The sequence below is a fragment of the Heptranchias perlo genome, unplaced genomic scaffold, assembly GCF_035084215.1.
Source record: "Heptranchias perlo isolate sHepPer1 unplaced genomic scaffold, sHepPer1.hap1 HAP1_SCAFFOLD_1066, whole genome shotgun sequence".
Classification (NCBI taxonomy): Eukaryota; Metazoa; Chordata; class Chondrichthyes; order Hexanchiformes; family Hexanchidae; genus Heptranchias; species Heptranchias perlo.
In genome coordinates this window covers 45553-61195 of record NW_027138286.1, presented here as the reverse complement: position 1 = coordinate 61195, position 15643 = coordinate 45553, and the positions used below count along the sequence as shown (strand labels likewise).

The window sequence follows — 15643 nt, the reverse complement described above, 5'->3', positions numbered from 1 at the left end:
GGGAGACGGAGTGAGTCACAAAACTGGGACAGGGAGACGGAGTGAGTCACAAAACAGGGACAGGGAGACGGAGTGAGTCACAAAACAGGGACAGGGAGACGGAGTGAGTCACAAAACAGGGACAGGGAGACGGAGTGAGTCACAAAACTGGGACAGGGAGACGGAGTGAGTCACAAAACAGGGACAGGGAGACGGAGTGAGTCACAAAACAGGGACAGGGAGACGGAGTGAGTCACAAAACAGGGACAGGGAGACGGAGTGAGTCACAAAACAGGGACAGGGAGACGGAGTGAGTCACAAAACTGGGACAGGGAGACGGAGTGAGTCACAAAACAGGGACAGGGAGACGGAGTGAGTCACAAAACAGGGACAGGGAGACGGACTGAGTCACAAAACAGGGACAGGGAGACGGAGTGAGTCACAAAACAGGGACAGGGAGACGGAGTGAGTCACAAAACAGGGACAGGGAGACGGACTGAGTCACAAAACAGGGACAGGGAGAGGGAGACGGACTGAGTCACAAAACTGGGACAGGGAGAGGGAGACGGACTGAGTCACAAAACTGGGACAGGGAGAGGGAGACGGACTGAGTCACAAAACTGGGACAGGGAGAGGGAGACGGACTGAGTCACAAAACTGGGACAGGGAGAGGGAGACGGACTGAGTCACAAAACTGGGACAGGGAGAGGGAGACGGACTGAGTCACAAAACAGGGACAGGGAGACTCACTGGGAGCCACATTCCGACGAGCACAAAGAAAGGATTTAGATAAAGAGTGTTTACTCACCTTAAGATGTTCACTAAATTCATCTTCAAACTTCCTGCCCCAGATACTGATTCCTCCTTTCCCAGTGCCTGTGGAAAAAAACAATGAAGGTAAGTACCACAACAATAACCTGCATTTATATAGCACCTTTAACGGAGTAAAATAGCCCAAGGTACTTCACAGGAGCGTTTATCAAACTAAATTTAACACTGAGCCACATAAGGCGATATTAGGACAGGTGACCAAAAGCTTGGTCAGAGAGAGGTTTTAAGGAGCGTCTTAAAGGAGGAGAGAGAGAGATGGAGAGGGGTTTAGGGAGGGAATTCCAGAGCTTAGGGCCTAGGCAGCTGAATTGTGATGTGGATAATGTGAACAGAGTCCTGTACAGAGGCTCCAGCACTGTTAAGTTTTTGTCTTTGTCCAGATACTTTGTTGATGCTTAGCACCAATGGCCACTCCTGTCAGCAAGACCTGCCCTCCCGATGATCAGGGCATAACTCACACCCAATATCCGACAATGTAGCGTGCCCAGGGGTCGAACAGAAACCCATATTATTGTAGTTATCTCACTGAACAGACACAAACCCCTCACACTCTCCTGGTTTTCAGAACAGCAGCAGAACAAACAACATTGGAACATGGTGACTATAAACTACAAATCAGGTTTATATTAACAGTAAAAGGTGGGAAATCAATCTTTTCACTGTCAGAACAGTTAACTGACACCTCCTGGGATGTACAAAAGTAACTGAAGTCTTCGTTAACTCTCTCCTGAGCCAACATCTAGATTTAGTCTAACCAGCATATCGCGACTAACACCAAAAGAACTGTAGAATGGGAAGGAAACAGCCAAATAGATCTCTCTCTCTCTGTGTGTGCTGGACATGGTGCTGTCAATCAAATCCTTCCCCAAAGGTACCTCCCCCACCACACCAACTGGGGTCCAAAAGGCACAAGACACTGGGCTGGCTCCAGCCCCACAGCCTTGGAACAGATGCCTCCCCTCTGAAGTGGCCTAGCAAGACACTCAGTTGTATCAAACCTGCTAGCAGTGGTTCAAGGCAGCTCACCACCACCTTCTCAGGGCAACTAGCCAGGCAATAAATGCCTGCCTTGCCAGCAACACCTACAGCCCGAAAACATATAGAGAATTATATGCATTTGAATAGCATTAAACACAAAGAGCCCGAAACACAATGCACGGACAATGCACGTCTCCAAAGCCCGTTTGTGATGAAATTATATCAAGTTCCACGGCAGTAAAGGGGATCGATTTTTCAAGTACCATAACTACCTACAATTGGATATTAACCTTTGTGGGGGGTTCTCTTGCTTTTGGTGTCCAAAAGATTCCCCCCCTTGAGAATGAAGAGCGGGCGCAGGCAGAGGTGTAGCCAAGAGTACCCCCTTTGGGTGAGGAGGGGTATGGGGAAAGGGATTGGAAGAGAGGTGCCCCTGTTTAAATGAGGATCAGTGCCTCTGATGTCGAATACCACTGGTGTTCAGGGTTAAGCAGCCGTGGCTCAGTCAGTAACACTCTCGCCTCTGGGTCAGAAGGTCTTAGATTCACAGTCCCACTCCAGAGACTTGAGAACATAATCCAGGCTGACACTCCAGGGGCAGCGCCGAGGGGGCGCCGCACCGCCGGGGGGGCCATCTTTCAGATGAGACGTTAAACCGAGGCCCCATCGGCCCTCTCAGGGAGACTATTTGATTCAGCCCGATACTGAAGGGCAACCAGCACCCGAGGGGCCCCTATCCCAGCAAATGGGTGGGAGAAAGACCAGAGGTTGTGTTTGGCAGGTCAGCATCAGGATGGAAAGGAATAACTTGCATTTCTATAGTGCATATAACATAATAAACCGCCCCAAGGCACTTCACAGGAGTGTATTCAGACAGGAGATATTAGGACCGCCGACCAAAAGCTTGGTCAAAGTTTTAAGGGGCAACTTACAGGAGAGAGAGGGGTTTAGGGAAGAAATTCCAGAACTTAGGGCCTAGGCAGCTGAAGGCACGGCCAGCAATGGAGGAGCCAAGGGAGATGAGCAGTTACCTGTTGGGTCTCCGGTCTGCACAATGAAGCCTTTGATATTGCGGTGGAACAGGCATCCGTTGTAGTAATCACTAGCACACAAGGCCAGGAAATTCTACACAATCGGGGGGCAAAACAGGAGAACAATCAGCGTTTCTGGGAGGAAGGACACAGGCATAAACCACAAGGGCACCTCAGCACTTAACGTTACAACAGGCTCAGACATTTACAGGCTAGTATCTGCCTTTACCTATTAACATGGTCACTGGGATTAACACCAACTCACTGCAGGAAAATCTCAAACACCCAATACACAGTGTGCAACACCCAATCCATCCCATCCCACCCTCAGTCACAGACCTGTACCCACCAGTACTGTACCCCAGTGTTATACAGTGACAGACCTGTACCCACCAGTACTGTATCCCAGTGTGATGCAGTGACAGACCTGTGCCCACCAGTACTGTACCCCAGTGTTATACAGTCACAGACCTGTACCCACCAGTACTGTACCCCAGTGTTATGCAGTGACAGACCTGTACCCCCCAGTACTGTACCCCAGTGTTATACAGTGACAGACCTGTACCCACTAGTACTGTACCCCAGTGTTATACAGTCACAGACCTGTACCCACCAGTACTGTACCCCAGTGTTATACAGTGACAGACCTGTACCCACCAGTACTGTACCCGTGTGATGCAGTGACAGACCTGTGCCCACCAGTACTGTACCCGTGTTATACAGTCACAGACCTGTACCCACCAGTACTGTACCCCAGTGTTATACACTGACAGACCTGTACCCACCAGCACTGTACCCCAGTGTTATACACTGACAGACCTGTACCCACCAGTACTGTACCCCAGTGTTATACAGTGACAGACCTGTACCCACCAGTACTGTACCCCAGTGTTATACAGGGACAGACCTGTACCCACCAGTACTGTACCCCAGTGTTATACAGTGACAGACCTGTACCCACCAGTACTGTACCCCAGTGTTATACAGTGACAGACCTGCTTCAACTGGGCTACAGTTCTGGTCAGACCGCACCTTAAGAATTGGGTCCAGTTCTGATTGGCAAGAGGTAAGAGAGACACTGAAGTGCTGGAGGGAGTGCAGAGAAGAATCACGAGGTTGGTCCCCAGCGTCAGGTTGACCGAGTAATAAGCAAACATTGAACAGACTTGGGCTTTTCAGCTGAGCTTCCCCTGAACCCATATTCTCCGCCCGCCTGCACCCATCTGCTGCTGAAACCCTCATCTATGCTTTTGTCACCCCGAGACTTGATTATTCCAATGTTCTCCTGACCAGCCTCCCATCCTCCACCCTCCATAAACTTCAGCTCATCCGAAACTCCTGCTGCCCGGATCCTAACTCGCACCAAGTCCCGTTCACCCATCACCCTCTGTGCTCCCGGTCCAGGAACGCCTCGATTTTAAAAATCTCATCCTTGTTTTTAAATCCCTCCATGGCCCTGCCCCTCCCTATCTCTGTAACCTCCTCCAGCCTGGAGGTTTTAGAGACTAGTAGAAAATGGAAAACTTGACATACAGACACAGGAAGAGACACCCTGAGCCAAGCAGTCACACTGAGGAGATCAGACAGGGAGAGAAACAAACACTCACCTCGCAGCATCTGGGAGTCTGCTCACAGAACAGCTCAACTTTAATGTCTCCCAGGTCAGTGCGGATCGTCAGGGCCTGAAACACAAAGAGGGACCTCAACACACGGCAATAAACGGGGAGCAGCCCTCACTCCGGGGGCGACAGGCGGGGAGCAGCCCTCACTCCGGGGGCGACAGGCGGGGAGCAGCCCTCACTCCGGGGGCGACAGGCGGGGAGCAGCCCTCACTCCGGGGGCGACAGGCGGGGAGCAGCCCTCACTCCGGGGGCGACAGGCGGGGAGCAGCCCTCACTCCGGGGGCGACAGGCGGGGAGCAGCCCTCACTCCGGGGGCGACAGGCGGGGAGCAGCCCTCACTCCGGGGGCGACAGGCGGGGAGCAGCCCTCACTCCGGGGGCGACAGGCGGGGAGCAGCCCTCACTCCGGGGGCGACAGGCGGGGAGCAGCCCTCACTCCGGGGGCGACAGGCGGGGAGCAGCCCTCACTCCGGGGGCGACAGGCGGGGAGCAGCCCTCACTCCGGGGGCGACAGGCGGGGAGCAGCCCTCACTCCGGGGGCGACAGGCGGGGAGCAGCCCTCACTCCGGGGGCGACAGGCGGGGAGCAGCCCTCACTCCGGGGGCGACAGGCGGGGAGCAGCCCTCACTCCGGGGGCGACAGGCGGGGAGCAGCCCTCACTCCGGGGGCGACAGGCGGGGAGCAGCCCTCACTCCGGGGGCGACAGGCGGGGAGCAGCCCTCACTCCGGGGGCGACAGGCGGGGAGCAGCCCTCACTCCGGGGGCGACAGGCGGGGAGCAGCCCTCACTCCGGGGGCGACAGGCGGGGAGCAGCCCTCACTCCGGGGGCGACAGGCGGGGAGCAGCCCTCACTCCGGGGGCGACAGGCGGGGAGCAGCCCTCACTCCGGGGGCGACAGGCGGGGAGCAGCCCTCACTCCGGGGGCGACAGGCGGGGAGCAGCCCTCACTCCGGGGGCGACAGGCGGGGAGCAGCCCTCACTCCGGGGGCGACAGGCGGGGAGCAGCCCTCACTCCGGGGGCGACAGGCGGGGAGCAGCCCTCACTCCGGGGGCGACAGGCGGGGAGCAGCCCTCACTCCGGGGGCGACAGGCGGGGAGCAGCCCTCACTCCGGGGGCGACAGGCGGGGAGCAGCCCTCACTCCGGGGGCGACAGGCGGGGAGCAGCCCTCACTCCGGGGGCGACAGGCGGGGAGCAGCCCTCACTCCGGGGGCGACAGGCGGGGAGCAGCCCTCACTCCGGGGGCGACAGGCGGGGAGCAGCCCTCACTCCGGGGGCGACAGGCGGGGAGCAGCCCTCACTCCGGGGGCGACAGGCGGGGAGCAGCCCTCACTCCGGGGGCGACAGGCGGGGAGCAGCCCTCACTCCGGGGGCGACAGGCGGGGAGCAGCCCTCACTCCGGGGGCGACAGGCGGGGAGCAGCCCTCACTCCGGGGGCGACAGGCGGGGAGCAGCCCTCACTCCGGGGGCGACAGGCGGGGAGCAGCCCTCACTCCGGGGGCGACAGGCGGGGAGCAGCCCTCACTCCGGGGGCGACAGGCGGGGAGCAGCCCTCACTCCGGGGGCGACAGGCGGGGAGCAGCCCTCACTCCGGGGGCGACAGGCGGGGAGCAGCCCTCACTCCGGGGGCGACAGGCGGGGAGCAGCCCTCACTCCGGGGGCGACAGGCGGGGAGCAGCCCTCACTCCGGGGGCGACAGGCGGGGAGCAGCCCTCACTCCGGGGGCGACAGGCGGGGAGCAGCCCTCACTCCGGGGGCGACAGGCGGGGAGCAGCCCTCACTCCGGGGGCGACAGGCGGGGAGCAGCCCTCACTCCGGGGGCGACAGGCGGGGAGCAGCCCTCACTCCGGGGGCGACAGGCGGGGAGCAGCCCTCACTCCGGGGGCGACAGGCGGGGAGCAGCCCTCACTCCGGGGGCGACAGGCGGGGAGCAGCCCTCACTCCGGGGGCGACAGGCGGGGAGCAGCCCTCACTCCGGGGGCGACAGGCGGGGAGCAGCCCTCACTCCGGGGGCGACAGGCGGGGAGCAGCCCTCACTCCGGGGGCGACAGGCGGGGAGCAGCCCTCACTCCGGGGGCGACAGGCGGGGAGCAGCCCTCACTCCGGGGGCGACAGGCGGGGAGCAGCCCTCACTCCGGGGGCGACAGGCGGGGAGCAGCCCTCACTCCGGGGGCGACAGGCGGGGAGCAGCCCTCACTCCGGGGGCGACAGGCGGGGAGCAGCCCTCACTCCGGGGGCGACAGGCGGGGAGCAGCCCTCACTCCGGGGGCGACAGGCGGGGAGCAGCCCTCACTCCGGGGGCGACAGGCGGGGAGCAGCCCTCACTCCGGGGGCGACAGGCGGGGAGCAGCCCTCACTCCGGGGGCGACAGGCGGGGAGCAGCCCTCACTCCGGGGGCGACAGGCGGGGAGCAGCCCTCACTCCGGGGGCGACAGGCGGGGAGCAGCCCTCACTCCGGGGGCGACAGGCGGGGAGCAGCCCTCACTCCGGGGGCGACAGGCGGGGAGCAGCCCTCACTCCGGGGGCGACAGGCGGGGAGCAGCCCTCACTCCGGGGGCGACAGGCGGGGAGCAGCCCTCACTCCGGGGGCGACAGGCGGGGAGCAGCCCTCACTCCGGGGGCGACAGGCGGGGAGCAGCCCTCACTCCGGGGGCGACAGGCGGGGAGCAGCCCTCACTCCGGGGGCGACAGGCGGGGAGCAGCCCTCACTCCGGGGGCGACAGGCGGGGAGCAGCCCTCACTCCGGGGGCGACAGGCGGGGAGCAGCCCTCACTCCGGGGGCGACAGGCGGGGAGCAGCCCTCACTCCGGGGGCGACAGGCGGGGAGCAGCCCTCACTCCGGGGGCGACAGGCGGGGAGCAGCCCTCACTCCGGGGGCGACAGGCGGGGAGCAGCCCTCACTCCGGGGGCGACAGGCGGGGAGCAGCCCTCACTCCGGGGGCGACAGGCGGGGAGCAGCCCTCACTCCGGGGGCGACAGGCGGGGAGCAGCCCTCACTCCGGGGGCGACAGGCGGGGAGCAGCCCTCACTCCGGGGGCGACAGGCGGGGAGCAGCCCTCACTCCGGGGGCGACAGGCGGGGAGCAGCCCTCACTCCGGGGGCGACAGGCGGGGAGCAGCCCTCACTCCGGGGGCGACAGGCGGGGAGCAGCCCTCACTCCGGGGGCGACAGGCGGGGAGCAGCCCTCACTCCGGGGGCGACAGGCGGGGAGCAGCCCTCACTCCGGGGGCGACAGGCGGGGAGCAGCCCTCACTCCGGGGGCGACAGGCGGGGAGCAGCCCTCACTCCGGGGGCGACAGGCGGGGAGCAGCCCTCACTCCGGGGGCGACAGGCGGGGAGCAGCCCTCACTCCGGGGGCGACAGGCGGGGAGCAGCCCTCACTCCGGGGGCGACAGGCGGGGAGCAGCCCTCACTCCGGGGGCGACAGGCGGGGAGCAGCCCTCACTCCGGGGGCGACAGGCGGGGAGCAGCCCTCACTCCGGGGGCGACAGGCGGGGAGCAGCCCTCACTCCGGGGGCGACAGGCGGGGAGCAGCCCTCACTCCGGGGGCGACAGGCGGGGAGCAGCCCTCACTCCGGGGGCGACAGGCGGGGAGCAGCCCTCACTCCGGGGGCGACAGGCGGGGAGCAGCCCTCACTCCGGGGGCGACAGGCGGGGAGCAGCCCTCACTCCGGGGGCGACAGGCGGGGAGCAGCCCTCACTCCGGGGGCGACAGGCGGGGAGCAGCCCTCACTCCGGGGGCGACAGGCGGGGAGCAGCCCTCACTCCGGGGGCGACAGGCGGGGAGCAGCCCTCACTCCGGGGGCGACAGGCGGGGAGCAGCCCTCACTCCGGGGGCGACAGGCGGGGAGCAGCCCTCACTCCGGGGGCGACAGGCGGGGAGCAGCCCTCACTCCGGGGGCGACAGGCGGGGAGCAGCCCTCACTCCGGGGGCGACAGGCGGGGAGCAGCCCTCACTCCGGGGGCGACAGGCGGGGAGCAGCCCTCACTCCGGGGGCGACAGGCGGGGAGCAGCCCTCACTCCGGGGGCGACAGGCGGGGAGCAGCCCTCACTCCGGGGGCGACAGGCGGGGAGCAGCCCTCACTCCGGGGGCGACAGGCGGGGAGCAGCCCTCACTCCGGGGGCGACAGGCGGGGAGCAGCCCTCACTCCGGGGGCGACAGGCGGGGAGCAGCCCTCACTCCGGGGGCGACAGGCGGGGAGCAGCCCTCACTCCGGGGGCGACAGGCGGGGAGCAGCCCTCACTCCGGGGGCGACAGGCGGGGAGCAGCCCTCACTCCGGGGGCGACAGGCGGGGAGCAGCCCTCACTCCGGGGGCGACAGGCGGGGAGCAGCCCTCACTCCGGGGGCGACAGGCGGGGAGCAGCCCTCACTCCGGGGGCGACAGGCGGGGAGCAGCCCTCACTCCGGGGGCGACAGGCGGGGAGCAGCCCTCACTCCGGGGGCGACAGGCGGGGAGCAGCCCTCACTCCGGGGGCGACAGGCGGGGAGCAGCCCTCACTCCGGGGGCGACAGGCGGGGAGCAGCCCTCACTCCGGGGGCGACAGGCGGGGAGCAGCCCTCACTCCGGGGGCGACAGGCGGGGAGCAGCCCTCACTCCGGGGGCGACAGGCGGGGAGCAGCCCTCACTCCGGGGGCGACAGGCGGGGAGCAGCCCTCACTCCGGGGGCGACAGGCGGGGAGCAGCCCTCACTCCGGGGGCGACAGGCGGGGAGCAGCCCTCACTCCGGGGGCGACAGGCGGGGAGCAGCCCTCACTCCGGGGGCGACAGGCGGGGAGCAGCCCTCACTCCGGGGGCGACAGGCGGGGAGCAGCCCTCACTCCGGGGGCGACAGGCGGGGAGCAGCCCTCACTCCGGGGGCGACAGGCGGGGAGCAGCCCTCACTCCGGGGGCGACAGGCGGGGAGCAGCCCTCACTCCGGGGGCGACAGGCGGGGAGCAGCCCTCACTCCGGGGGCGACAGGCGGGGAGCAGCCCTCACTCCGGGGGCGACAGGCGGGGAGCAGCCCTCACTCCGGGGGCGACAGGCGGGGAGCAGCCCTCACTCCGGGGGCGACAGGCGGGGAGCAGCCCTCACTCCGGGGGCGACAGGCGGGGAGCAGCCCTCACTCCGGGGGCGACAGGCGGGGAGCAGCCCTCACTCCGGGGGCGACAGGCGGGGAGCAGCCCTCACTCCGGGGGCGACAGGCGGGGAGCAGCCCTCACTCCGGGGGCGACAGGCGGGGAGCAGCCCTCACTCCGGGGGCGACAGGCGGGGAGCAGCCCTCACTCCGGGGGCGACAGGCGGGGAGCAGCCCTCACTCCGGGGGCGACAGGCGGGGAGCAGCCCTCACTCCGGGGGCGACAGGCGGGGAGCAGCCCTCACTCCGGGGGCGACAGGCGGGGAGCAGCCCTCACTCCGGGGGCGACAGGCGGGGAGCAGCCCTCACTCCGGGGGCGACAGGCGGGGAGCAGCCCTCACTCCGGGGGCGACAGGCGGGGAGCAGCCCTCACTCCGGGGGCGACAGGCGGGGAGCAGCCCTCACTCCGGGGGCGACAGGCGGGGAGCAGCCCTCACTCCGGGGGCGACAGGCGGGGAGCAGCCCTCACTCCGGGGGCGACAGGCGGGGAGCAGCCCTCACTCCGGGGGCGACAGGCGGGGAGCAGCCCTCACTCCGGGGGCGACAGGCGGGGAGCAGCCCTCACTCCGGGGGCGACAGGCGGGGAGCAGCCCTCACTCCGGGGGCGACAGGCGGGGAGCAGCCCTCACTCCGGGGGCGACAGGCGGGGAGCAGCCCTCACTCCGGGGGCGACAGGCGGGGAGCAGCCCTCACTCCGGGGGCGACAGGCGGGGAGCAGCCCTCACTCCGGGGGCGACAGGCGGGGAGCAGCCCTCACTCCGGGGGCGACAGGCGGGGAGCAGCCCTCACTCCGGGGGCGACAGGCGGGGAGCAGCCCTCACTCCGGGGGCGACAGGCGGGGAGCAGCCCTCACTCCGGGGGCGACAGGCGGGGAGCAGCCCTCACTCCGGGGGCGACAGGCGGGGAGCAGCCCTCACTCCGGGGGCGACAGGCGGGGAGCAGCCCTCACTCCGGGGGCGACAGGCGGGGAGCAGCCCTCACTCCGGGGGCGACAGGCGGGGAGCAGCCCTCACTCCGGGGGCGACAGGCGGGGAGCAGCCCTCACTCCGGGGGCGACAGGCGGGGAGTAGCCCTCACTCCGGGGGCGACAGGCGGGGAGCAGCCCTCACTCCGGGGGCGACAGGCGGGGAGCAGCCCTCACTCCGGGGGCGACAGGCGGGGAGCAGCCCTCACTCAGGGGGCGACAGGCGGGGAGCAGCCCTCACTCCGGGGGCGACAGGCGGGGAGTAGCCCTCACTCCGGGGGCGACAGGCGGGGAGTAGCCCTCACTCCGGGGGCGATAGACGGGGAGTAGCCCTCACTCCGGGGGCGACAGGCGGGGAGCAGCCCTCACTCCGGGGGCGATAGACGGGGAGTAGCCCTCACTCCGGGGGCGATAGACGGGGAGCAGCCCTCACTCCGGGGGCGATAGACGGGGAGTAGCCCTCACTCCGGGGGCGACAGGCGGGGAGCAGCCCTCACTCCGGGGGCGACAGGCGGGGAGCAGCCCTCACTCCGGGGGCGACAGGCGGGGAGTAGCCCTCACTCCGGGGGCGACAGGCGGGGAGTAGCCCTCACTCCGGGGGCGATAGACGGGGAGTAGCCCTCACTCCGGGGGCGACAGGCGGGGAGCAGCCCTCACTCCGGGGGCGACAGGCGGGGAGCAGCCCTCACTCCGGGGGCGACAGGCGGGGAGTAGCCCTCACTCCGGGGGCGATAGACGGGGAGCAGCCCTCACTCCGGGGGCGATAGACGGGGAGTAGCCCTCACTCCGGGGGCGATAGACGGGGAGCAGCCCTCACTCCGGGGGCGATAGACGGGGAGCAGCCCTCACTCCGGGGGCGATAGACGGGGAGTAGCCCTCACTCCGGGGGCGACAGGCGGGGAGCAGCCCTCACTCCGGGGGCGACAGGCGGGGAGCAGCCCTCACTCCGGGGGCGACAGGCGGGGAGTAGCCCTCACTCCGGGGGCGACAGGCGGGGAGTAGCCCTCACTCCGGGGGCGATAGACGGGGAGTAGCCCTCACTCCGGGGGCGACAGGCGGGGAGCAGCCCTCACTCCGGGGGCGACAGGCGGGGAGCAGCCCTCACTCCGGGGGCGATAGACGGGGAGCAGCCCTCACTCCGGGGGCGATAGACGGGGAGTAGCCCTCACTCCGGGGGCGATAGACGGGGAGTAGCCCTCACTCCGGGGGCGACAGGCGGGGAGCAGCCCTCACTCCGGGGGCGACAGGCGGGGAGCAGCCCTCACTCCGGGGGCGACAGGCGGGGAGTAGCCCTCACTCCGGGGGCGATAGACGGGGAGCAGCCCTCACTCCGGGGGCGATAGACGGGGAGTAGCCCTCACTCCGGGGGCGATAGACGGGGAGCAGCCCTCACTCCGGGGGCGATAGACGGGGAGCAGCCCTCACTCCGGGGGCGATAGACGGGGAGTAGCCCTCACTCCGGGGGCGACAGGCGGGGAGCAGCCCTCACTCCGGGGGCGACAGGCGGGGAGCAGCCCTCACTCCGGGGGCGACAGGCGGGGAGTAGCCCTCACTCCGGGGGCGACAGGCGGGGAGTAGCCCTCACTCCGGGGGCGATAGACGGGGAGTAGCCCTCACTCCGGGGGCGACAGGCGGGGAGCAGCCCTCACTCCGGGGGCGACAGGCGGGGAGCAGCCCTCACTCCGGGGGCGATAGACGGGGAGCAGCCCTCACTCCGGGGGCGATAGACGGGGAGTAGCCCTCACTCCGGGGGCGATAGACGGGGAGTAGCCCTCACTCCGGGGGCGACAGGCGGGGAGCAGCCCTCACTCCGGGGGCGATAGACGGGGAGCAGCCCTCACTCCGGGGGCGATAGACGGGGAGTAGCCCTCACTCCGGGGGCGACAGGCGGGGAGCAGCCCTCACTCCGGGGGCGACAGGCGGGGAGTAGCCCTCACTCCGGGGGCGACAGGCGGGGAGCAGCCCTCACTCCGGGGGCGATAGACGGGGAGCAGCCCTCACTCCGGGGGCGATAGACGGGGAGTAGCCCTCACTCCGGGGGCGATAGACGGGGAGTAGCCCTCACTCCGGGGGCGACAGGCGGGGAGCAGCCCTCACTCCGGGGGCGATAGACGGGGAGTAGCCCTCACTCCGGGGGCGACAGGCGGGGAGCAGCCCTCACTCCGGGGGCGATAGACGGGGAGCAGCCCTCACTCCGGGGGCGATAGACGGGGAGTAGCCCTCACTCCGGGGGCGATAGACGGGGAGTAGCCCTCACTCCCTCTCACTCCCTCTCTGACCCCGGGGAGGCGCCGATTGTTGATTCTCTTTTTCTCACCATCGCTCGCCACACCACTTCCGGTCCTGCAGTCCCGCCGCTCCGCCCGGCCCCACTTCCGTTCCGTCAAAGTAAACGCTCCGGCCGGCCCTACTTCCGGTCCGGCAAAATAAACGCTCCGCCCGGCTCCCACTTCCGGTCCGGCAAAATAAACGCTCCGCCCGGCTCCCACTTCCGGTCCGGCAAAATAAACGCTCCGCCCGGCTCCCACTTCCGGTCCGTCAAAGTAAACGCTCCGCCCGGCTGCCACTTCCGGTCCGTCAAAGTAAACGCTCCGCCCGGCCCCCACTTCCGGTCCGGCAAAACAAACGCTCCGCCCGGCTCCCACTTCCGGTCCGTCAAAGTAAACGCTCCGCCCGGCTGCCACTTCCGGTCCGTCAAAGTAAACGCTCCGCGCGGCTCCCACTTCCGGCCCGTCAAAACAAACGCTCCGGCCGGCTCCCGCTCCCGATCTCTCAACCCCCCTCCCCCATATCTGGGCGGATTGGCAGCTTGTGTCCAGAGCCCCTGCCGTCTCGCCCCTGACTCCCCTCAGTAACCTCGGATGCCTCCCATCCGGACCGGGTCACTTTTCTACTTTGAGCGCTGCCAACCTTTTAATTACCTCCTCTTCATCTATTTTGATCCTGTCCAATTTATCTACTTTCTCCTTTACTACATGGGCAGCATCCTCTTCTCTCCTGACCATCGATGCGAAGTATTTATTTCCTGCCTCAGCCATTCCCTCTGCCTCCACAAGAAGATCTCCTCTTGGTCCCTAATCGGCCCCGACCTTCCTCTCACTACCTGTTCACTATTTATATGTTTATAAAAGACTTTTGGGTTCCTTTTACATTACCCGCTAATCTATTCTCATACTCTCTCTTTGCCCCTCTTATTTCCTTTTTCTGTTCTCTGTACTTTCTGTATTCAGCCTGGTTCTCCACTGAATTATGAACCCGACATTTATCATAAGCCTCCTTTTCTGTTGTCGTGGAAACGATGAGCTGCAGTCACATACTTTTGAACCCACCCCAGTGGATCAGAGCCCTTTGTGGTTTGATATTAGATTCAGAAATGGGGGAGGGGGATTTCCAAACATTTGAAGTCCCTCAGAGGTACTTGTCACCTCACCGTGAATCTATTCCAAGGGGCAGGCGGAGCACCTGTACAGGAATCACTAAAGGAGCATGGGTCCGGCCCGACAAACCCCCATCGACTTTCCGGATGGTGCAGATATAGTGGATGGTGCGACTCGCCATGACAGAGCCTGTTTGGACTTGCGGAAGGCCTGAGATAAATTTACACATGAATATGGAGAAGCAATTGAAAAAGGTGATAGGACGTTGGGCTGTATATGAACAATACCAGAACTGAGAGGTTATAACTATCAGGAAAGACTGAACGGGCTGGGGCTCTTTTCAATAGGTAAGAGAAGACTGAGGGGTGACCTGATAGAGGTCTTTAAAATTATGAAAGGGTTTGATAGGGTAGATGTAGAGATGATGTTTCCACTTGTGGGAGAGTCCAGAACCAGGGACCATAAATATAAGATAATCACTAATAAATTCAATAGGGAATTCAGGAGAAACTTCTTTACCCAGAGAGTGGGGAGAATGTGGAACTCGCTACCACAAGGAGTAGCTGAGGCGAAGCTAATTTAAGGGGAAGTGAGATAAACACATGAGGGAGCAAGGAATAGAAGGATATCCTGATAGGGTTAGATGGAGTAGAGAGGGAAGAGGTTTGTGTGGAGCATAAATGCCGGCATGGACCCGTTGGGCCGAATGGCCTGTAGATTCAATGTAATGGGATCACACCTTGGGGCTGAGCAACATCAGGCCTCACGGGGAGTAAGAAGCTTCATTCTAGTCACCACAGCCCAATCAAACATCCTGAGGGTGGGGCAGTGTGGTACTGGTGCCGAGGGTGAGGAGGGGGTAGAGGTGGTGTGCTGCGGGGAGAGAGAAAGTGAGTGCTGCCAGTGTGCAGCTGGTATCAGTGGGTGAGGAGCAGCACTAGCAGAGGCCCTGGACCGTCACCCACTCCCCGGGGCAATGTGGGGGGAGAGGAATGAAAAGGGAGAGAAAGAACCCTACAAACTGGGGAGGACCAGGTGTGCAGAACGCAGTGAAACGTCCTCACTGTAACAAGTGCATCGCTGCAGTCACCCCTGGGTACAGGGGCACTGCTTTCTGCTGTCGAGTCATTAATCCCTTTTGTTGATGCAAGAAGGTTTCTGGTACAATCTGTACAGGCTCACAGACTCTCCGGCCTTTCCTGTATTGTTCACGGAGGCCGAGATACCTGGACCTGGAGGAACACAACGGCTCCAGTATCCAGATCATTCCATTCGTCGAATCATAGACTCTTACAGCACAGAAGGTGGCCATTGGGCCCATCGTGCCTGTGCCAGCTCTCTGAAAGAACTATCCAATTATTCCGACACCCCAGTTTTTGCCCCCATAACCCTGGAAATGAGCCCTTTTCAAGGACATGTCCGATTGCCTTTTGAAAGTGCCTCTGGAATCTATTTGAATTCCTGCTGTCTGTTTTCTCCCTTGCTGTCCCTGACTTCATTCCCCTCGCTGGGGGTGGGTCCCACCGCTGCCGGCTGCCCTCTGGTGCCTCCCCCAAATGGCCATTCGACCGTGGGGGGCATCACACCCAAGCCCAAACTTGTCTTCCCCCGACTTCTATGCGCACAATTATGACTGGGAGGTCTGGCTGATTCTCCCCTCCCTAATCCAGAGGAGCGGAGGCCAACTTTACCTCCTCATTTCCTGCCCACTACCAAGACCGCCTACGTCCACCTCCACCACAT

At 64.8% G+C, this 15643-nt stretch overlaps 1 protein-coding gene across 1 annotated transcript; it reads right to left on the bottom strand.

Annotated features, from left to right (window-relative positions):
• Window positions 1-11: 11 nt before the first annotated feature.
• On the bottom strand, window positions 12-12930 carry LOC137307591 (peptidyl-prolyl cis-trans isomerase-like 3). The gene is made up of 4 exons (XM_067976880.1): window positions 12841-12930; window positions 4427-4501; window positions 2820-2913; window positions 12-855 (listed from the first exon to the last, which is right to left on the bottom strand). The coding sequence occupies exons 1-4, from the start codon at window positions 12841-12843 to the stop codon at window positions 629-631; spliced, it is 399 nt and encodes a 132-aa protein (XP_067832981.1). The 5' UTR covers window positions 12844-12930; the 3' UTR covers window positions 12-628.
• Between the last annotated feature and the right edge of the window lie 2713 nt (window positions 12931-15643).